This window comes from Notothenia rossii (assembly GCF_949606895.1).
Source record: "Notothenia rossii genome assembly, contig: scaffold_323, whole genome shotgun sequence".
Classification (NCBI taxonomy): Eukaryota; Metazoa; Chordata; class Actinopteri; order Perciformes; family Nototheniidae; genus Notothenia; species Notothenia rossii.
In genome coordinates, this window is record NW_027639563.1 from 1 (window position 1) to 23,595 (window position 23,595).

General features: G+C 40.0%; 2 protein-coding genes and 2 long non-coding RNA genes across 5 annotated transcripts; all 4 read left to right on the forward strand.

The window, feature by feature from the left end:
• Positions 1–6,363: 6,363 nt before the first annotated feature.
• LOC307027659 (uncharacterized protein) lies at positions 6,364–11,564 on the forward strand (the record flags this gene model as incomplete). Its single annotated transcript, XM_079695938.1, has 8 exons — positions 6,364–8,105; positions 8,678–8,812; positions 9,025–9,159; positions 9,525–9,593; positions 9,698–9,792; positions 10,080–10,206; positions 10,702–10,819; positions 11,263–11,564. The coding sequence occupies exons 1-8, from the start codon at positions 6,426–6,428 to the stop codon at positions 11,562–11,564; spliced, it is 2,661 nt and encodes an 886-aa protein (XP_079552064.1). The 5' UTR covers positions 6,364–6,425.
• A 2,253-nt stretch (positions 11,565–13,817) lies between these two features.
• LOC307027661 lies at positions 13,818–14,680 on the forward strand. Its single transcript, XR_013804713.1, has 2 exons — positions 13,818–13,898; positions 14,333–14,680. It is a non-coding gene; the product is annotated as an uncharacterized lncRNA (long non-coding RNA).
• Positions 14,681–17,440: 2,760 nt separating this feature from the next.
• On the forward strand, positions 17,441–18,164 carry LOC307027660. Its single transcript, XR_013804712.1, has 3 exons — positions 17,441–17,695; positions 17,822–17,900; positions 18,049–18,164. It is a non-coding gene; the product is annotated as an uncharacterized lncRNA (long non-coding RNA).
• Positions 18,165–18,712: 548 nt separating this feature from the next.
• LOC307027658 (uncharacterized protein) lies at positions 18,713–22,292 on the forward strand. 2 transcript variants are annotated; one of them, XM_079695936.1, is made up of 7 exons: positions 18,713–18,977; positions 19,421–19,512; positions 19,720–19,760; positions 19,857–20,096; positions 20,528–20,597; positions 21,360–21,522; positions 21,964–22,292. In XM_079695936.1, the coding sequence occupies exons 1-7, from the start codon at positions 18,748–18,750 to the stop codon at positions 22,010–22,012; spliced, it is 885 nt and encodes a 294-aa protein (XP_079552062.1). In that variant the 5' UTR covers positions 18,713–18,747; the 3' UTR covers positions 22,013–22,292. The 2 variants fall into 2 exon arrangements, with proteins under 2 accessions (XP_079552062.1, XP_079552063.1); XM_079695937.1 differs by having other exon boundaries at positions 19,908–20,096.
• Positions 22,293–23,595: the final 1,303 nt, after the last annotated feature.

Consider the following 23,595-nt stretch of genomic DNA (forward strand, 5'->3'; position numbering starts at 1 on the left):
GGCCTGTCTTCCCAGAAATGACGTGATTTTGAACAAGGATTTGACGTGAGCCCGGTTCTCCTGCACCTCATCTGTCCTGTTTGCGTCAATCCGACTTGCGATGGATTCCTTATGTCCGCTGATCACAGCCTTAAAGTTAGACCACGCTAATGCAGCACAATTGTGTCTACTGCTCCCTTGATGATCCCGGAGATTTTTTTTCATGTTCTTCCAACATGTGTATCCAGTGTCTATGAACACACGCAGTCCATGCCTGTCACCTGTTAAAGTTGAGGCTCCTCCAAAATGACGGCATGCAAAGCAATAAACTGCATCTTCTTGCGCAGAATATTCAACCCAGTCATATTCCTGATACACACTGACATTAAAGCGTCTTCCATTTCTAGTTGGGAAGTGGGTCAAACGAGGAAGCCTGAGTCCGTCTGTTTTACATCCACTAATATCCTTCTTCTCTGCTCCAGTTGACCCAGAGGCTGCTACTGCTGCTGCACCCGGGCCTTGACCTTCCTTATCGCTGTCCACGTCTGATCCATCTCTTTCAATCTGAGAAATTGCTGGGGACTCAGACTCGGATTCAATTCGAGAAGTCGGTGTGGACGAGTTCTCAGCCTCCATGCATGTAGTCTCCGTCTCCCTGTTAGCATCTGCATCCCCGGCGCAGGTGCTGGAGTGGCTAACAGCCTCGTTAACAGCTTGAATCCCACCTTCACTACCTGGTCCTTCTCCCTCTGCTGCTGGGGCAACATTGGAGCCATCACCTTCACCTGCCTTTTTTTTGATAAAAAAAGATTCTAAAGTTCTTTGCTTTCTTTTCATTTTAGTTAATTAGCTTAGCCGAAAAATAAAAAAAACCGCGATAACATGACCCGCTCTGACCTCCGGCGGCTTCTCGTCAGGAGATACCACATTTCAAGATAGGGAGGGGGGATACGTTACGATAAGTATTGGGAAAGATAATATCTAGACTAGAGAAATCGATTGTGTTGTTCTGATTTTCATTTGTATTTAATTTATATGTATTAAATAATAGAATAATCAATACAAATTGACACAGAGTAATTCCATAAATTTATTTTTTAAAAACGAACATTTACATTTTCCCCTGGAGCCAAGGTGTGGCAGCTGCCATACCTTGCCATACCCAATTGACGCCTCTGCCCCCACATACAATATTGTGTCTCTGTTTTGATCTGTGTGTATTTAACCGCGGTGCATTTGGTTTTAGGTTGGATATTCGACGGACATTCGCGGAACCGCCAGCAGCGTCAGTTTCCCGGACCCGCCAGCAGCGTCAGTTTCCCGGACCCGCCAGCAGCGTCAGTTTAATGGGGAGATCTTCTCCGCGAAACGAGGCTTTCATTTAGGGACCATCAACAAATGACTTTTACAATTACACAAGAAAAATGTTCTTTTTAATAAATCGACAGCTTCTCGATCATGATGCGAATATGAAGCAAATTCACTCCAGAGCATACAGTTATTGAACACACATTTTTAATACTTTAAATACGTTTTATTAATAGTTTTGATGGAAACATTTGCTTATTTCTTCAATACCTTCCTGGTCATGGGACCGATTCACTCAAAATCAATGTTGGGTCAAAGAACTACACTGGCTAAATAGGACACACCTCTTTTTATTGCATTTTAACCCTGCAAATATTTTATATTAATATTTTAATGCGAAAATGAGCTTATTTCTGCAATACCTTCCAGGTCATGTGACCGATCCACTCAAAATCAATGTTGGGTCAAAGAACTACACTGGCTGCATAGGACACACCTCTTTTTTATTGCATTTTAACACTCTAAATATTTTTATATTAATATTTTAATGGGAAAATTACCTTATTTCTTCAATACCTTCCAGGTCATGAGACCTAATCACTCAAAATCAATGTTGGGTCAAAGAACTACACTGGCTGCATAGGACACACCTCTTTTTATTGCATTTTAATAGTCTAAATATTTTTATATTAGTATTTTGATGGAAAAATTAGCTTATTTCTTCAATACCTTCCAGGTCATGTGACCGATTCACTCAAAATCAGTGCTGGGTCAAAGAACTACACTGGCTGCATAGGAAACACCTCTTTTTATTGCATTTTAATATTCTAAATATTTTTATATTAGTATTTTGATGGAAAAATGAGCTTATTTCTTCAATACCTTCCAGGTCATGTGACATAATCACTCAAAATCAATGTTGGGTCAAAGAAGTACACTGGCTGCATAGGACACACCTCTTTTTATTGCATTTTAACACTCTAAATATTTTATATTAATATTTTAATGGAAAAATTAGCTTATTTCTTCAATACCTTCCAGGTCATGTGACCTAATCACTCAAAATCAATGTTGGGTCAAAGAACTACACTGGCTGCATAGGACACACCTCTTTTTATTGCATTTTAACACTAAATATTTTTATATACATTTTTTGATGGAAAAATTTGCTTATTTCTTCAATACCTTCCAGGTCATGTGACCTAATCACTCAAAATAAATGCTGGGTGAAAGAACTACACTGGCTGCATAGGACACACCTCTTTTTATTGCATTTTAACACTCTAAATATTTTTATATTAATTTTTTGATGGAAAATTGAGCTTATTTCTTCAATACCTTCCTGGTCATGTGACCGATTCACTGAAAATCAATGTTGGGTCAAAGAACTACACTGGCTGCATCGGGCACACCTCTTTTTATTGCATTTTAATACTTTAAATATTTTTATATTAATAATTTGATGGAAAAATTAGCTTATTGCTTCAATGGAGGATCCTGTGACCTAAGATGTTCATCGTCATAACCACACTGTAGCTATGTTCGTATGACAAATAAAAACCTTGAACCTTGATTCATGAATTAAAGTGCTACTTGTTGTTTTGCCCGCTGACCGGCTGGTCCTGTTGCTCATCTTTTTTTTGTAACTAGCTGATGCTCAATCTAATCGTGTTCTTCAAAGTCACTGTCGGACTCAGAATTCTCAGAAATGTGACCCACACATTCTGATACACCTTCCTCTTCCTCTACATCATCGTCAAATGGTTCTCTCTCTTCCAAAATCATTTGCAAGGCCCCAAGAGCAGAGCATAATTTGGCCATCTTGATCAGTTGTGATAAGACACACACACACACACACACACAATTTCCACATTCGTGTTAGCCCCGAACCTCCTGTTTGTAATATAAATGTGTAGTACAGTGGGTGGTCATTTTAAATGTGTTCTGATATAAGTTCTTCACAGAAAATTAGCCAACGCCATTGAGTGTGAGGTTGAACAAATAATGTATCATATCATTGTTGTTGATTTATTTATATAGATTTTTTGATTAGATCATAGATACGTCCATGAGTTAAGACCATGGTTAAGACATAATATGACGATTCACACTCATGTACAGGTGGCGGTATGCACCTTTAAAGTTGTTTGCAATATGCCAAACATCGAGAGAAGAAGAAGAAGAAGAAGAAGAAGAACACGAAGAAGACATTTTAGAAACCAGATCACATTGTTTGATCTAAAAATGGTGCGCTTCAAAAAAGGCAAGACAAAGAAAGCTTTAGACCTGTGGCAACAAGCAGGAGGTAGAGATTTCATCACCAGGTCTTTAATTTCTCATGGTTTTAGTGAAGTTAATGTTACAACTGAGTAGTGGTCCTCAGTTACACTTACAGTGTTTAAAGGTAATAAGAAAGAGCATCTTAAGTGGTTGAGGGTCATCTGGGGTGAAGACCGACGTGGAGTCCGGACTGAGGTGCTTCAAGCAGGTACTGTTAAAAAATAATTTTGATGAGCCCCAGAGCAGATTCCCGCCTCGGATACCCGGCGGATAACCCGCAAAATAGTTGTGTAACGGGCAGACCCGGCGGCAGACATACGTCTCTGGGCGGGCATTTGATTTGCCAGGGCGGGCCCACCCCGAAACTTACATTTCCCGGGAAATCTGAATTGTCAACGGGGGTGGGGACTTGGGCAAGCACACAGGCAAACTTGAGGAGCGTACACAGGGTGGAGTGAGGTTGAGCGATAAAGAGAAAGGGAGAGAGAGAGAGAGAGATTGAGCGAGGGGCAGATAGCGTGTGCAGCGGTCTGTTTGCGCACAGAACCGGAGTTTGTGAGAGAGCCGGCTTGAGAGTCAATTTCTCTGAGTTGCCATATTCCTTTCATGAACCACTTCCTGATATCCATTGTTGCAGATAAATATAAATGATAATAGACAAACTAACCTAGCAAGAGTATACTGACAGGCTGCTGTGCCGCATCTCACTCAAACACCCACATGACTCAACCCAGCGAAAAACCAGTCTCGCGCGCAGCCTTTCATTCAGAATTTCATTCAGAATTTCATAGCAAAATAAAAAATGATATTAAACTAATCTTTCAACATAGTTTAAAACAAAAATAAATATTAGGACAGAGCCCTACAAATAACAACCATAAACATAATAATAAAACAATTACAATGTTGTATTCAGCCCTGATTAAAACTGCGGGCCCAAATCCTGGATGGGCGGGCCCAAATCCTGGATGGGCGGGCCCGGCCCCATGGGGCTCGCCCATAACGCCGGGTCTGGTAACGGGCAAAACATACACGTAGGCCCATATCCAGGGGTGCACATAACTGGTACCCAGGTACGCATGCGCGGAAACAATCTGAATTGCATACCGTCACTTGTGTCACAAAGCGCATTTGGGTACCGAGGTACTTGTGAAGCTTTTCCAGAAGGCGTTTCGATCACCGGACGACAGAGTCGGTCTCCGTGTGCACAGACGGGGCTGCTGTTAACGTCGGTCTGTACAACGGAATTGTGCCAAAAACTACGCCAACCGGCTGCGGAGGGAGACTCACTGGAGAACTGCGCTAAAACAGCTGATCACAACGTTCACGCTCTGTGGTCACGAAGTACTCCACTAGCCCCCCCAAAAATTCACAACGGGTCGGGTCGTGGGTCTTATATCAACAGGTCGGGTCCAGATTTGACTTGAAGACAATTGCGTGTAACGGGTCGGTTCGCAGTTGCTACTGAGCTGCGAGGGTTCGGGTGGTTGCAGATTTGCAAAACTGGACCCATGCAGGCTTTTAAGTTGAAGCTTAACCCTTGTGAATCCCTTTTTAAAAACATTACTCTGAAAACACTAACGACAAAAATGTCTGCATCTAAAAATACTGTAATAAAGATATTATAGGCTATGTTAATAATGTTGTTCCACTTTCAATTACTTACATTTTTTAACCCAATTCAGTGCTGATCATAATTATCAAATGTTCATTCACTTTTATTTTTTTCGCTAGGGATTTGAAAGTCACTATTTTGATTACACATTATTAAGAACATGTTTCCAAAACACTAACATCTTTACCAAATGCCGTGTCATATTCTTAACACAATCAGAATGCTCGCAAAATTAAACAGTAGCCTGGATAAAACATTTCATTAGGGAGGCATAAGGGTTAATGTTCTTATTTAATTAAATACTACAGCCATCACAGTAGGATGTTAACATCATTTACTGTAATTGACCCAAGGATGGCAGATTGCTTAAAGTTGCATTGTAGTCTTGCAATAAGAGATACAGTAGTTAAATGAGATTTTTTTACTTTTGTAATGTTTGTATTTAGGAAAATATGTCAGTGAAAGAGGGAGAGATGGACAGCACAGTATCAAGAAACAGTCTTACAGCGCACCTACGGGTGAGGAAGACGAGGACACAAGTCAGGATGACAGGGAAATAAGTAACGCACAGCCACAGTCTGAGATAGACACAGAAGAGTCAGACCAACAAAGTACAGAGACAGCCACCAAAATGACAACAACAATGAACAGAAAGGGACAAACAGGCAAGGACAAGAAAGGGCCAGAAAAGGATAAAAAAAGAAAAAGAAACAAACGAAAAACAGGGACAGAGCCTGTGGGGAAAGATGAAGATAAGAACGATGAAGAAAAACAGTCTTACAGCGCACCTACAGGTGAGAAAGACGAGGACACAAGTCAGGATGACAGGGAAATAAGTAACGCACAGCCGCAGTCTGAGATAGACACAGAAGAGTCAGACCAACAAAGTACAGAGACAGCCACCAAAATTACAACAAAAATGAACAGAAAGTGCAAAGCAGGGCCAAAAAAGTTCAAAATTGCCATGACAAGAAAACAATGGAACAAAATTAAACCTAAACATTGCAAAAAAAAACTCCGTCCCCCCTGGACTGATACATTTTATCAGGAATTTTTGAAAAATAATCCATGCTGCACACTTGCTTTCAAATACCAGCATGTTAAGACAAATGATAGCCGTAAAAAGAATTCGCCATTTTTCTGTGCCCCTGCAAAATGCACATTTAATGGATACAACGCTGTCTACAGTTTCTCAAAAAAGAACAGGCCAAAATCAACGGATAAAAAAATATTTTTTAAAGTCATGCGCATTGGTGAAGTTATACACCATAAAAATCAAAGGCGATTTAGACCAGCAAAATACACGAGAAGAGGAACAATTTCCAAAGCCTTAACCAGTGGTGTCAGCAATTATTATTACACTATGTTGAGACGGACACCAGTAGAGGAAATAATGGCTGGTAACATAAGCAGAAGCCTTACAAAAGACGTATTAAAGAAAATATCCTCTGAAGTGAAGAAAAGTGCAAGGCTCCACGATGACATGATGCTTGAACTCATGTTGACTCAAAAAATAATCAAAGAGAGCAGCAGTCATGCATCATCAAAAGGCTATCTTCAGCACCTACAAATTGATCCGTTTGCTGTGCATTTATACACAGATGCTGGAATAAAGATATTGACTGAGCACTTGAAAAAGCCAACACCTACGGCCCTCTACCTTGATGCCACAGGCAGCGTGATACAGAAAATTCCTGATCAAAATAAGCGGGTCTTGTATTATGCTTTGGTTTTGCCCGGAATGGGTAAGGATAAGCCTCCCTTGCCTGTCACAGAACTGATCACCAATAGCCATTCCATTCCATCTATTTCCCATTGGCTCATGGAATTTAAGAGAAAGTTGTCTTACACAACAAAAAGAAAGATAGCACAGGTTGAGACAGATTATAGTTGGGCTCTGATAAACAGTGTGCTTCTGTCTTTTAACAGGGAAAATATGTCAGTGTACCTTGACAGAGCATTTGAGATAGTGTCTGGACAAACTGAACTGATTCCTAACTTCACTGTGCTGCATCTGTGCTCTGCTCATATCATGAAGGCTGTGTCACAAGCATTTGGAAAAAAAACTGTAGACAGAGGCACACAGGAATATGCAACATTCTGTTTCGCGTACATCCTGAACTGCACAAGTATGCAGGAAGCCCTTGATGTTTTTTATCATATGTGTGTGCTTTTTGATGCAGAGGAGTACACTAATTTGGTGAAACAGAGCAAAATGTACCTCGACAAGTGCATTTTGCAAACTCGGGACGTGAAACTGGAGGAAAGTGGACATGTAATGGGAGAGGAGGAAAGCAAAATGGAAAAAAATGCTCATAACATTATTGGAAAGTCCCCTTTTACACAAGCTTTTCAAGTCAGACGGGACCAAGCAGAGTGTGACATTCTCTCTGACGATGCTGTTCATGTAAAAAACCACTACCTCTGTCCTGGTGCCATTGATGCACTGTTAAAAAACTACATGGGGATCTTCCCATTGTGGAGTGGTTTGTTGCTTGGGGATCTGTCGCGACATAGAAAAGGTACCTCTAAAAAAGATGGAAGTCATAAAACCAGGGATACCAACTGCCATGTTGAGCTCTGGTTTGGGTTGGTCAAACACTCCATCCTTTTAAACAAAAAGTACCTGAGACCAGCTGAGTTTGTCTCCAAAATGTATGCCTCAATACAAGGAAGATATATAGAGCACATTGAGCAACACAATCTGCCAATGCATATTCTGGACAAAAACTTTGGACATCCTAGCAGGCCAGATGATGACCACGAGGAACAGTGGAACAAGCGGGAAAGTTCTGCTGGTCACACCAAGCCCAAGTCCAAGTACTTCAATCCACCAAAAACACTACCCAACCCCAAGAGCCCACCTGCCACAAAGGTGAAGAAAAGAAAAGTGGACCAACAGGAAAAATATGCACAGGGAAATGTGAGTTTCTCTAAGACTTACTATGTTCAGAGTGTGTAAATTGTTCTCCAGCATTTTAATTGTAACAATGGAATAAGTAAATATTGTCAGAAAGTAAAGCATGGACTAAATTGGTGAGTGAGGTGAAGGACAAAGGACATGAAGTATTATAACCCAATATGATTAGGTGCATGTTGTAGGGGGAGAATATGAAGATGAAAAATGTAAATACAGCATACAAACTTATAACAGAAACTAGATTTCTAAATCAGACTTTAAACTGCAATTACAGTTTCTGTTCCTGAGCAGCCTGTTTAATGTCATTTAGTGAAAACTCTAAAAGGGACTGAGGTTAAATGCATACACATGGACAGTTTAATTATATTTTTTGTATGTAGCTTTGATGGTGCATATACAAAAACAAGGCCTCCACCCAAACATTCAAGATTGTTAACCCTCTGGTATCATTCAAATGCACTAACCTAATTAGTCATTCGGGACAAAAATGTCCAGAGTGATACCGGAGGGTTAAAAGATTCCTCAAGTGTCCATATTAAACAGAATGCATCTATTTCCCCTCAATCTTGACTTAGTTGACCTGGCTGTGGAAAAAAAAGGACACCGAGGTGGTCGTGGCAGTGCTCCCCTCAGAGATGAAAGGACGCATCTTACTTATCCGCCACTGTGAGCTATGCTCACTTCGACCCCACCAGTGGTTGACAGGGGAGGTACGTTACTACATGTTTCAAGTGTCTGAAGTTTCACTATACACTGTGTCATTTTCTTTATCTAGCATTTAACGATTTCTGCCCAAAAAGTATCTGAAAAAATGTCTAGATACTTTTGTCAGTCACAAGATTCTCAAAGTTGCAGGGAATTAAAGTTCAGTATAACTGGGAATATGCATTAATTGGCAAATTGTTATGATTTTTTTTGCCAGGTAATTGAAGGCGTGTTTCATGTTGCTGCCGACAAATTCGGCGTTGTGAACAAAATGTACTTGCTAAATCACTACACAGCAGGTGTCATTTTGTTCAGGGACAGAACTCAGCTAACATCTCACAGTTTACCAAAGGTAATGTGTGCGGTCTGTGTATGTTTATGTGTGTGGTGTGTTGTGTTTGTGCATGGTGATACTTTAGGGGGAAGTAGGTGTGGATTTGATATGTGGGCTCACACTCACCCATTAGGTACATGGAGTGAAGCATTGGCTGAGATCTTAAATAGGAAATTAACTGAGATTAGTCATTCATTAGTCATGAAACTATAGTCATTAGTTAAATCACCTGATAAATCTACTTACTTTTGAATTTCCATACCAACACTTGTTTTAAGCACGACAAATGAATGGGACAAGAACATAATTGTCAGACTAATGTTGTTGTTATTTTTACCTTAGCCTTCAAGTTTGTTTTAATCCTTTATTTGATGGCATTATAGGTCAAATTTGACAACTATGAAGCTGTCCTGTCCTTTGTACTTGTCAACAACAACCACTGGAAGTTGCTGGTTTGTAATTATTTTTGTTATTGTATTATTTCTGTTAAAGCACAAGACTTACATGGTGAAACCAACAATCTTTTTTGATGAAAAGTGCTTTTACTTTTTCACAGTACATTCATGCCAAAACCAGCACCGTATTCCTGGTGGATCCAGCTCAAAGCATCGAAGAGCTTGATGACTCCGAACATGCTGCCAAAAGAATACAGTAAATCAAAATTCAATAGATATTTGAAAATTCAAGGAAAAACTATATTTAAACGTAAAACATGTGTCACATTTAGTTACATTCATACTCACAGACAGCATTGAAAGCATTTTAAACAGTCTGATACAGTCTGTGTTCAGACAGTGATATCTATAGCTGACCTGTGGCTGCCCCTTATACAAATAAATGGTCATATGGTGAATACAAACAGTATGAATTTCTGTTACATTATCTTTAGGAGCCACACAATTAGAAATGTAAAGTGTGTTGACATTATCCTTTCTCAGGGAGTACTTCAGGATGAGGAGGACACGCCACAGCATAACAGACTGGGTGGATGTTAAGTGGAAGGGAGGCGTTATGGGTCACCCACTTCAAAAGGATGGATGTAGCTGTGGTGTCGTTGTTGTGAAGGTGAGCTGAAGAGATTCTGTTTTCATCCAGTTAACAAGCAGAGTTTTTAATGTGAAAGACAGTTTAATGCAAGGACGGATTTAAAAAAGCTGTCAAAAGTAGTGGTTGACCGATAAAGGTTTTTTAAAGGCTGATGCTGATCCCCATAATATTTAGCAGGCAGGTTGGCCAATGGACAATATATAGTATAATGCCGATATCATGTTGTTGTTTATTGTATTTTTCACAACTGACAACAATTGGATTATGACACAACATTGTTGAACTTAAATTAGTATTCACTTGAACACAGAAAGTTTAATTGACAAAACTTTGCTTCTGAATATCTCAAAATTCCAATAATAGGACCGGTCTATATCAATAATCAAAGGTTTTGGGAGGCATTCTAGTCAAGGGTGGATGTTTTCTATAATGTGTCTCATGTTTTTGTCTGTATCTGTATTACTATACAATAAAGAAGAAAAACCCTCCATAACATAAGTGTTGTTTGTTTAGATGGCAAAGGCAGTCATGGAATCCTTCCCTCTGATCCCGAATGTGAATTTCGAGTGTTCAAAGAAATACATGACACAGGAGAGGAGAGAACTGGCTCTCGAAATCCTTGAGGCATCAGGTAAATAAATATGAATATATGTATATGTATATTTGGGTGTCTGTATGTATATATATTAGTGGTGGGCATAGATTAATTTTTTTAATCTAGATTAATCTCACTGTATTCTTGGAATTAATCTAGATTAATCTAGATTAAAATGGCTCATTTGAATTCTGCCGAAGGCATTCAGAATATGTGTGCTACCCAAATAATGACTAAAAGTAAGTCTTTGAGAACGGGTTTCTCAAGCCAGGTGGTGCATTAGACCAGGGGCTCATCTCCAGTTTCCAAAATGCATCACAAACTGACAAAGACAGACAAAGTAAATTAGAATAATTTCACTACTAGTAGTAAACAACTAGCAATTATCAAGAAGCAAACATAACGTGGTGGTAATTAAAAGGCTACAAAATTAAATTATGTAATTTAAAATGACATAACGTAGCATACCTAAAGCGAAGGAGTGAAGTTCCCAGCTAGCATCGATGAGGTGTACTGTAACGCCGAGGTAGTTGTCGTTGTTAACGGACGTCCAATGGTCCCCAGTCAGTGCTACAGACCTCGCCTCTACCATCTTCTCAACTTTCGTAGCTTTCTCTTCTGCGTGCTGGTCATGTATTCTCCTCATGATAGTTCGCCTCGCAGGCAGTTTGTAAGATGGGTCACCTGTGGCCGCCTGGAGAACAAGCTCGAGCCCGTCATCTTCAACCACGCTAATGGGCCTGCAGCTGGTGGCAATCCACTGAGCGAGGAGACTAGTTAGCTTGGCTGATAGAGCTGTGCTGACGGGCTTGCCTCGGTTGCACTCAAACATAGTTGTTTGACGACGAGTCTTCCCCCGCGCTACATCAGTGCTCGGCCCGGCATCTTCCGCATTAGCTAAGGGATGCTTTGCGTTTAGGTGGTACTTGAGACTGGATGAACTCCTACAGTAAACTAATTCCGCATTGCACAAGGTGCAAACAACCTTATTTTTGTCGAGGTTTCCATCGGGAAGCTTCTTAAAAATAAATGTCCCCTGAAGCAAACCCCGCGGCTTCATTCCTGCTGTATCCATGTTAGCATGTCACGTTTAATGTGGCTGATTTGACCGGGGTCAGATCCATAGACAGTAGAAGAAACACAGGTCAAAGACTCGATCTCGCCCCCTACAGTGCAATTCGGCTAGGTATACATCCGCGCTAAATTATCAAGGTGAAAGTCATCATCGCTTGCGTAGTAGGCTATAGACCCAGCTCCCAACCCAACTTTGAGAATAGATTAACGGCGATATTTTTTTTTATCGCCGACAAGAGTCTCACGTTAACGCAGCACGTTAACGCCGATAACGGCCCACCACTAATATATATATACAGGACTGTCTCAGAAAATTAGAATATTGTGATAAAGTTCTTTATTTTCTGTAATGCAATTAAAAAAACAAAAATGTCATACATTCTGGATTCATTACAAATCAACTGAAATATTGCAAGCCTTTTATTATTTTAATATTGCTGATTATGGCATACAGCTTAAGAAAACTCAAATATCCTATCTCTAAATATTAGAATATCATGAAAAAGTATACTAGTAGGGTGTTCAACGAATCACTTGAATCGTCTAATTAACTCGAAACACCTGCAAGGGTTTCCTGAGCCTTGAAAAACACTCAGCTTGGTTCAGTAAACTAAATCACAAGTATGGGGAAGACTGCTGATCTGACTGCTGTCCAGAGGACCGTCATTGACACCCTCCATCAGGAGGGTAAGACACAAAAAGAAATTTCTCAAAGAGCAAGCTGTTCACAGAGTGCAGTTTCAAAGCACATCCACAAAAAGTCTGTTGGAAGGGGGAAATGTGGCAGGAAACGCTGCACAACCAAGAGAGATGACCGCAGCCTTAACAGCATTGTGAAGAAGAGTCGCTTCCAGAATTTGGGGGAGCTTCAAAGACAGTGGACTGAAGCTGGAGTCCAGGTATCAAAAGTCACTGTTCACAGACGTGTCCGGGAAATGGGCTACAATAGCCGTATTCCCATGGTCAAGCCACTTCTGAACTCAAGACAACGGAAGAGGCGTCTGACTTGGGCTAAGGAAAAGAAGCACTGGACAGTTGCACAGTGGTCCAAAGTCCTCTTTTCAGACGAAAGCAAGTTTTGTATTTCATTTGGAAGTCAAGGCGCCAGAGTCTGGAGAAAGGCTGGAGAGGAGCAAAATCCAAGTTGCTTGAAATCCAGTGTGAATTTCCCACAGTCAGCGATGGTTTGGGGAGCCATGTCAGCTGCTGGTGTTGGTCCACTGTGTTTCATCAAGCCCAGAGTAAATGCAGCTGTGTACCAAGAGATTTTAGAGCACTACATGCTTCCGTCTGCTGAAAAGCTCTATGGAGATGAGGAATTCATTTTCCAGCATGATCTGGCACCTGCCCACAGTGCCAAGACCACCAGTAACTGGTGTACTGACCATGGCATTACTGTCCTCGATTGGCCTGCAAATTCCCCTGACCTGAACCCCATAGAGAATATGTGAGGTATTGTGAAGAAGAAGCTGAAAGACACCAGACCCAACAATGCTAATGAGCTAAAGGCCGCTATTGAAGCATCCTGGGCATCCATAACACCTCAGCAATGCCACAGGCTGATTGCCTCCATGCCACGCCGCATTGATGCAGTAATCCGTGCAAAAGGATTCCCAACCAAGTACTGAGTGCATTAATGGACATTTTCAAATGTTTGATTGTGTTTTGCTGTTATAAATCTTTTTTTTTTACTTGGTCTGAGGAACTATTCTAATTTTTTGAGATAGGATTTTTGAGTTTTCTTAAGCTGTATGCCATAATCAGCAATATTAAAATAATAAAAGGCTTGCAATATTTCAGTTGATTTGTAATGAATCCAGAATGTATGACATTTTTGTTTTTTTAATTGCATTACAGAAAATAAAGAACTTTATCACAATATTCTAATTTTCTGAGACAGTCCTGTATATATATATATGTATTTATATAGAAGCTGACATACATGTATTGTTATCTTGTTTCAGTCTTTGATGAGCACACTTATTGTGCTATGTGTGCTGCCTTAAGGCCTCCAGGATCTGGATCTCCCATCACAGACTGGGTGAGCTGTTGTGAAGAACATTTGTAATTGTGATGTCTACATTTATTTATTTATTTAACAGGGACAGTGTACATTAATGAACATTTCTGTAAATATGCCAGAGTTAGCCTAGAGGCTATTTTTCATCTGTAGTCCCTGGACAGATTTTAAAAGTCAACCTAAAACACATTTAATTTTAAACAACTAAATACAATACATTTAAAAAATGCAACACTCACTACTGGAATACTTAAATCAAAAAATGTAAAAGACAGAAAAATAAAACAAAAAAAATAAAACAAAACAATAGAGCATGTTAAAACACAGGGAGTGGGTTTTAAGGAGTAGATGATTGTGTCAGCTGATTCCTCACTAACACTTGAGTATTAAGACAACTGAATGGTAATCTAAGGTACAAATATATTATAAATACATTATTTCTTTCACTTCAACAGGTTCAGTGTGATGACTGCGAACGATGGTACCATGCCCAGTGTCTGGCAATGGACAGCAGAGACCTTAAAAAGGCAGAGACAGGATATTGGAAATGTCCTTTGTGCAAGTAATACTTGAAATGTGCTCAATGATGACGATTAGTAAAACATGTGTCCTGTGTAGCCTTGTTTGTATTACTTTCTGATCATTAATCACTGGGTCACATGACAGGGAAGCTATAGAAAAAACCCTGAATTTGTAATAGAAATATTAATATTAAATAGAGGATGTAATATTATCCGATATAAAGAGCTGTTTCTATTGTGTACAGACTAGTATTCAATTAATAAAGTGATTTTGAGTCATTAGTTATTGAAGAAATAAGCTAATTTTCACATAAAATTATTAATATAAAAGTATTTAGTGGGTTAAAATTGAATAAAAAGAGGTGTGTCCTATTCAGCCAGTGTAGTTCTTTGCCCCAACATTTATTTTGAGTGATTAGGTCACATGACCTGGAAGGTATTGAAGAAATAAGCTCATTTTTCCATCAAAAAATGTATATAAAAATATTTAGTGTTAAAACGCAATAAAAAGAGGTGTGTCCTATGCAGCCAGTGTAGTTCTTTGACCCAACATTGATTTTGAGTGATTAGGTCACATGACCTGGAAGGTATTGAAGAAATAAGCTAATTTTTCCATCAAAATACTAATATAAAAATATTTAGACTATTAAAATGCAATAAAAAGAGGTGTGTCCTATGCAGCCAGTGTAGTTCTTTGACCCAGCACTGATTTTGAGTGAATCGGTCACATGACCTGGAAGGTATTGAAGAAATAAGCTCATTTTTCCATCAAAAAATGTATATAAAAATATTTAGTGGGTTAAAATGGAATAAAAAGAGGTGTGTCCTATTCAGCCAGTGTAGTTCTTTGACCCAACATTGATTTTGAGTGAATCGGTAACATGACCTGGAAGGTATTGAAGAAATAAGCTAATTTTTGCATCAAAATATTAATATACAAATTATTAAAGTATTAAAATGCAATAAAAAGAGGTGTGTCCTATTCAGCCAGTGTAGTTCTTTGGCCCAGCATTGATTTTGAGTGATTAGGTCACATGACCTGGAAGGTATTGAAGAAATAAGCTCAATTTCGCATTAAAATATTAATATAAAAATATTTTAAGTATTAAAATGCAATAAAAAGAGGTGTGTCCTATTTAGCCAGTGTAGTTCTTTGACACAACATTGATTTTGAGTGGATCGGTCACATGACCAGGAAGGTATTGAAGAAATAAGCTCATTTTTCCATCAAAATATTAATATAAAAATATTTAGAGGGTTAAAATGGAATAAAAAGAGGTGTGTCCTATTCAACCAGTGTAGTTCTTTGACCCAACATTGATTTTGAGTGGATCGGTCACATGACCAGAAAGGTATTGAAGAAATAAGCTCATTTTTCCATCAAAATATTAATATAAAATATTTAGAGGGTTAAAATGGAATAAAAAGAGGTGTGTCCTATTCAGCCGGTGTAGTTCTTTGACCCAACATTGATTTTGAGTGAATCGGTCACATGACCTGGAAGGTATTGAAGAAATAAGCTCATTTTCGCATTAAAATATTAATATAAAAATATTTTAAGTATTAAAATGCAATAAAAAGAGGTGTTTCTTATTTAGCCAATGTAGTTCTTTGACCCAACATTGATTTTGAGTGATTAGGTCACATGACCTGGAAGTTATTGAAGAAATAAGCAAATGTTTCCATCAAAACTATTAATAAAACGTATTTAAAGTATTAAAATGTGTGTTCAATAACTGTATGCTCTGGACTGAATTTGCTTCATATTCGCATCATGATCGAGAAGCTGTCGATTTATTAAAAAGAACATTTTTCTTGTGTAATTCTAAAAGTCATTTGTTGATGGTCCCTAAATGAAAGCCTCGTTTCGCGGAGAAGATCTCCCCATTAAACTGACGCTGCTGGCGGGTCCGGGAAACTGACGCTGCTGGCGGTTCCGCGAATGTCCGTCGAATATCCAACCTAAAACCAAATTCACCGCGGTGGCTAAAGTTTAACCACACCTCGGAGCGCGTTCTCTCCGCCATCTCCTGCGTGTGTGTGTAAACTGCCCCGCCCCCTCGCAAGCAGGCGGGGGAGAGATCTCTCGTCTGAATTGGGAAGATCGAAAATACATTATAGACGCATTTTGTAGTCATATTGCATATTAGAAACTGGGTTGGCGACACTAAGACTGCGATATAATGTTTATGTAGCAATAATACATATGACATATGTTTTAAATGTCTCCTGTACCGATAAAAAAGAGCGATAACGTTGGAGCTTAACGGGGTGTAGAACACATGTGATGACGTCACCAACGAATCGACGACTGAATTAGTTGCCAACTAATTTGGTAATCGATTTTAATCGATTAAGTCGATTAGTTGTTGCACCCCTAGTGTCTTGGCTTTCAGAATATTAAACTTGTGCTCTCTCCTGACAGACTGAGAGGCTGATAACCTCAGCTCAGTGACGTAAAGGCATAGCCTACCTTTTATATCATCATTATAGTTTAAAAAAAAATAAGAGACTAAATGAAAAACAGGTATAAAATACTATATGACATTAACACAACAGTTGTTAAAAATAACAAGAATACAGTTTAAAAGGGGAGTGATTTGTAAGATATCCATAAAGAAAAATAAAATCTGTTTACAGTTCTGTTTCATATGGGTGTTGAGAGATGTATCCATAGATCTGTTAATGTTGCTCTGAGACACAGAGTTCAACATTTTATGACTGAGCATGCTGCTCTCAAAACATGCTCAGACATAAAAAGTTGAACTCTTTTTTTAGTCTCATTGTAGCCTGTGGGTTACTTAGAGTTTAAGCCTCGCCTAGCAAGCAAAGTTTCAATCACTCAATGCTTTCATCAACACTACTCTGGATGATAAAGGATAACCAAACTCTCTCTCCCTCTTCACAATGTTTACAGGTTCGCAATGTTTATAGGTTTGAAATGTTTATAGGTTATTGCAATGCGTAATGTTATTTCTCTGAAAGAAACATTTTTTATCTTATTTTATTTCTATACTATTCTAGCCTAAATTAGCTTCTACTTTTACCTGCATTTTGTACACTGTCCTGTTTTGCACTTTTCCTGTCTTGTCCCTGCACCCTGTCCAATGTTGTCTTTATGTCAGTACCTACCAGCAACACATTTCTAGTATGTTGTAAAACTACATGGCGAATAAACAGATATTGTATCTTGTATCTTCCTCTAGGCCTACTGATTGCCTGCCTGGTGTTGACCGACGCGACGAGGTGTATTGCCTAAATCCTAAATCCAATCCACGGATTGCTTCCTAGTTGGAGGTAGGCCTAGTATGCAACACAGACCGTAGTTTATAGACTGTGCCTAACTGCAGTCCCCAGCTCCAGTGCTTCCCTCCATGAAGTACTGAAGCTCAGACATTTGTTTTTTTACTGCCTCTATTCCAGATTTGACATCCTCGTGATCCTGGTGTGCGTGCGCCTCGAGGAAATTGCTAGTGACTGTTCGAGTGTTGTTGCAGCTAAGGTAGTTAACATTTCAATATGATTGTGTGACTGACTGAATGGCTACACCTTTACAACATGCTCATGTTCATAATCTGCATACAAACTGAACAATTCCTTTTGTTGGTTGCCTTTGTAATTTCTCCTTTCTCTGGTCTCCTTTTTTCTAGGTCATCAGAGAGGCCAACCATCCTCTTCAGTGTCAAGCAGCCAGGCTAACCATCCTCTTCAGTGTCAGGCAGCCAGGCTAACCATCCTCTTCAGTGTCAGGCAACCAGGCTAACCGTTCTGTTCATTGTCAGGCAGATTCAATTATGTTTGGGTAGGTAACTAGTTACCACGCACAACAATGTTCCACTGTAAATATATTGGATGTCAGCATGTGTCTGAGAAGGTGCATAACTTTGTTCAGCACACAAAGCTGCACAGTAATGCCCCCAATTTTCACTATCAGTGTGGGGTGCCTGACTGCTCACGGAGGTACAGAAAACACACAGCACTGAAATCGCATATATATAGGCTGCATAAGTACTACCTGCAAGCTGCTCGGCCTATACCGCCTGACATATCAGCTCTACCACCTGACACATCCTTGAAATGTGTGCTTGAGGCTTGTGCATTTAAGTGTGACACTTTAGCCTCTCTTATTAAGCATTTGAAGACACACATAAGGGGAGGAATGGAAACTAGATGCCCATTTAGAGGTTGTGATTGCAGGTTCACAAACGTCATGACTTTTGCTTCACATATTAACAGGAAACATAGGCGTGCAGAGGATTCAGTTTTAGATGACTTGGTACTAGACAAGTGTATTACTACAGAGTCATTGCCAGAACCCATTCAGTCATCTTCAGAAGCTGCTGGTGAACATGATGATGAACATGATGAGGAGCCACCCAAAAAGCTTTGCTGACATTAGCAGGCGAGGTGAAGTTGTTGGAGATGGATGCCCCTCTCTTCTCCAACAAGTTAAAACTAGAGTGGAATATAAAACTAGGAACAACACTCTGGCTCGACGCCGACGAAGCCGAGAGGGAAGAAGGAACACTGGAGTGGCAGGAGAGTCCAGACTGACGAGAGGTCCTGCGAACCAATACGGGTATGTGTAGGGGTGGACAAAATATAGATATTGCAATTATTGTACGTTGAAGGTTTTGAAGGTTACAGTAATAATAATTCCTTGCTTTTACATAGCTCTTTTAAGGACACCCAGTGCTTTACGATGGTCTTCTCATTCACACACTGAGAAGCGGCGAATATACAGCGCCAGTGTCCTCTCCATTCACACTCACACACTAATGGCGATCAGCAACCATGCAAGGCACTGACACGACCCGTTGGGAGCAATTAGGGGTTAAAGGGGCACTGCCATGCTAGACTAACTTAGGTTATTTGAATTGAATGTTTAAATTATGTGTGTAGATTTTGTATAATCGCCGTCAGTGTAACTGTGTCCATGATAATTGAAATGTTCCCACTCCAAAACCAGTCCAAATGATCGGCCCCAATAGTATTGATTTAACCTATGATTCCTATCCCTAGGTGTGTGAGGTGGTGCCCAGCAGACTTACCAGAGGGGGAGACCGAGGCAACGTTGGAGGATTTGAAAAGGGATCTGCGGAACATCTACTCAGGTATGCAATCTACTTTATTTTTGGTGAATTGACACCTAAATAAACATCCCACATTAAGCAAAAAGGCCACCTTAATATTCAGAATGAGTAATGATGAGAGCATGAAATTAAAGGTTTGACACTCAACATTTCCCAGAGGTGGGGACATTGAATTTAATTGTTGTTACTTGGGTACTCTCAAACATGTATTTGTATGTCTGTACACAGAGGAAGGGATGGGTGGGGCAGAGAGAGCAGAACCTCTGATGGTGAGGACCTACGTCATTCTGCGGAGGTACCTCAACAAAATGCCTGCTCCAGCGATGTTGGAGGTCAAAGAGGAATGGCCTTTTCCCTTTTCTCAGAGAGGGCTTTTCTCCCACTTTGGCCTCCTGACGGACGTCAACATACTTCAGAAGCTCCAAGAGGCCCTGGGTCAGAGAGGACAGACCATCCTGCATTTCTGCCAGAAACTGGACAACCCGAAGATCAGGGAAGTTCTGGCCAGCTATGATCCAGAGGGTTCGGAGAAGGCTGCCTGCATCCTCCTGCTCCTTATGGTTTACTTTAAGGAGCCTATGGAGAAACTGATGCTCGAAGTTGATGTACGTTATTTTTTATTTATTTAAAATGCTAAACGAGTGATTACATTAGGGGCAACTGAAGCTCAGTTGGTAGAGCTGGTCTTTCATCGACCGTAGGGTTGGTGGTTCGAATCCTGGCTCTGAGTGTCCGCATGTCGGAAGTATCCTTGAGCAAGACACTTAACCCCCAAGTTGCTCCAAATGGGCCGAGCTGATCTGTGTTGAGCTGTAGTGCGCGGATTAGCTGTTGCCTTAGCATCACCCAGGCGGGGGCTGCACATTGGTTTGCAGACGTCCATTTTTAAGCGCTTTGGGTGTCTTGAAAAGCGATATATAAATGCAAGTAATTATTATTAGACCATTTATTATTTTCTGATTTACCTCTGACCAATGAACGATCTTCATCCTTGCATAATGTTAAATCTATGCTATTGTGTGTTACTTTGTTACAGACCTGTTCCACTGCTGCTGATGTAGTGAATACTGCAGCACTCCCAAGCACCTCCTGCTTGATCATTCAAGGTAATGTAATGTTCAGGGATGGGATTTTTCCTGTTTATAAAGGATTTCCTGCTTTTCTGACCTGAATGGCTAGACTTCACTGCTGCTTTTATTCTTATTATATAATTTCACTTAGGACATCCCTGTTCTGCTCCACCATCGATGAGGGATAGGATACTGAATGGTTACTCTAAAGAGCTTAAGTGTTCCTTTGCATCGAGGGGAGAATCTGACTGAAGGCCTTCCATCTCTCCTGCACTCCATTCAAGTCCAGTCTGTGAAACGACACTTACGATACTCTGACGCCACATGTTTCAGCGATTCGCGTTAGTTAAAATTCTCTAGCCTGTTTCAATGATTCAGGGGTCTGACGAGTTGACATGTTCTCGTTCCAGCTGGGCTCGTAACCATCTACCCATAGAGGAATGAAGTTAAACCGTCTAGCCATAAAGGCAGAGGGAGGAGGGCTAGGGAGTTGCTTTGTCGTTCAGCCAGATTCTCCTATCTGCACAGGGACCTTTGATGCTTTTACAGTGACTGTTAAGTAGCCTACCTCACTGATGGTGGAGTAGAAAAGTGCTGTCCACCTGAAGTGGAGGGTTCTGTGTAATGTCCTTGCATGCTCTGCACTGTATATTTTCCTGCTTTTTGGTCCTTGGCCAATCATGAATGTTACTCGGATCTGGTATTGACATCTCTAGCTCAAGTATTATTTTTGTTTTGATTGATTCTAGGAATGTACCTATCCACAATAATGCATGACGGGGTATCTGTTCATTTCAGGTGACACAATGAAGCCTTCTGGGTGGATGCTATCCATCGAGGGACAAGTGGTAATGGGCCCACACCCATTTTCTTTGCATGGGGTAGCTGCTTTATTCAGCAGCTGCTATGTCTTCAACCTGGAATATCCCGTTGGATCATGCACACTGGAGTTCATCCAAAGGTATTGTAACACATGATCAATGTCATCAGTAAGACTTATCATGCAAAGTTGTGTTTCACTATCTGGCTATTAAGTCTATGACTTTCTACAGAGGCCACAAAGTAGATTAAATGCTTTGAGTGTGAAGCCTGGAACCAATTATGCGAATTGGGACCACACCATCACTTGATGTTGCTGGGCTATCTTGTTGAAAAATTGACATAATGGTTTAATTCACATTTATAGTATGGCTTCAAAATTCGGATAAGTAAGTAAACCTTATGTTAGAGGTACCTGAGGCACTCTGCTAGGCTACAAATAATGTTATTGTGAGAGGATGATCCAACAGGTTTGGACTAGTAACAGTCGGTGTGGGAAAAGACACAGGTGAACACCTTGATAAATGCTGCGTGCAATACATGAGTCTAATTAAAACTGAAACTTATCTTTGCTTATTAACAGGTGCTTCTTGGGCATCAACCCGGAGAAAGGCTCCAAGGCAAAGAAGTGAAGCTCCATTAACCCTCACGTGAGCACCCTTCACCGGAAGCTGATAGACTTAGAATGGTCTGCATAGACTGCATGGTGTGCGGGGACAAGTCCAGTGGGAAGCATTACGGTCAGTTGACCTGCGAGGGATTATTTGTTTAAAGGATCCGTTAAGGGTTAATCTGTTTTTTATGGATAGTTGAGGTGAACTAGTTCATGTTCCTGTTTGTTTACTCTGTTGTTTACACTGTTGTTTATTTTGTCAATAAATATGCCAGTGGGCTTCCATTGATTTTACCTCATTTGTGCGTTTGGTGTTGTTTTTAATTGTACAATAAGATTACGTGTATTTTTGTAGTGCAGCTCCAGTACTTCCAGGAGGAAGCTCACACTTTGGTTTCCTGTTAAACTTGGACAGGAAACCATTGTATGAGCTTCCTCCAGGAAGTACTGGAGTTGGGGCTTACAGTTATGCACATGTATCATCGTAAATTCACAGTAAATTACTGGCTACTCCTGCATTACTTTCACAGTACACATTGTAAATTCACAGTAAATTACTGGCTACTCCTGCATTACTTTTACAGTACACATTGTAAATTCACAGTAAATTACTGGCTACTCCTGCATTACTTTCACAATAGAAATGTAAAAGTACAGGCCCTTGTTGTAATGCATGTACAACAAAATGATGTAATTCCCCAGTAACATACTGTAATATCACAGTAATTGAAGCTGTGAAGTTACAGTATACAGTTGTACCTTTACAACAATGCATTGTAATATCATGGATTTTAAATTACAATACATTGCTGTGAAGACATTCACAGTAAATTGCTGTGAACCTTACTGTGAAAGTCATGCAACAAGTTGCCAGGTAATTATTGTGAATTCACAGTGGATATTTTTACAGTGTATATAATGTACTTGAGTAAAAGTAGAAGTACTCAGATCTTGTACTTGAGTAAAAGTAGAAGTACTCAGGTCTTGTACTTGAGTAAAAGTAGAAGTACTCAGATCTTGTACTTGAGTAAAAGTAGAAGCACACAGATCTTGTACTAGAGTAAAAGTAGAAGTACTTAGATCTTGTACTTGAGTAAAAGTAGAAGCACTCAGGTCTTGTACTAGAGTAAAAGTAGAAGTACTCAGGTCTTGTACTTGAGTAAATACACAGCTGAGAGCTGCCGTTTCATTCAGACTGTTTAAAAAACGGTAACAACGGACTATTTTTCTTAGCGGATGCATGTCAATTTAAATCAATCCATACAAATATTTTTTAAATCAATAAAAACATTTTCTAAATCCATAAAAGCATTTCAATTAATACTGGGAGTCATGTCGTTACTTTGTTGAGAATGTGGCCGTGTAATAAGCGGCATAATTTGCGGCGACTTGTTCCTTATGGGGAAAATAGCACCCGTCATTGTTGTGTAGAGGTGTGTGTGGTTAAAACACTTTCATGAAGTGAAGGAATTTCCTTCTATAAAACAGCTGTGGGCAGCAGGGAGGGTCACGGACATGAATTCATAGATCAAGGCAGACTGTTGCACACACTCTCCTGTCCTGCCAGGCGACACGCCCGTTCTAAACCGTGTCCCTCACTCC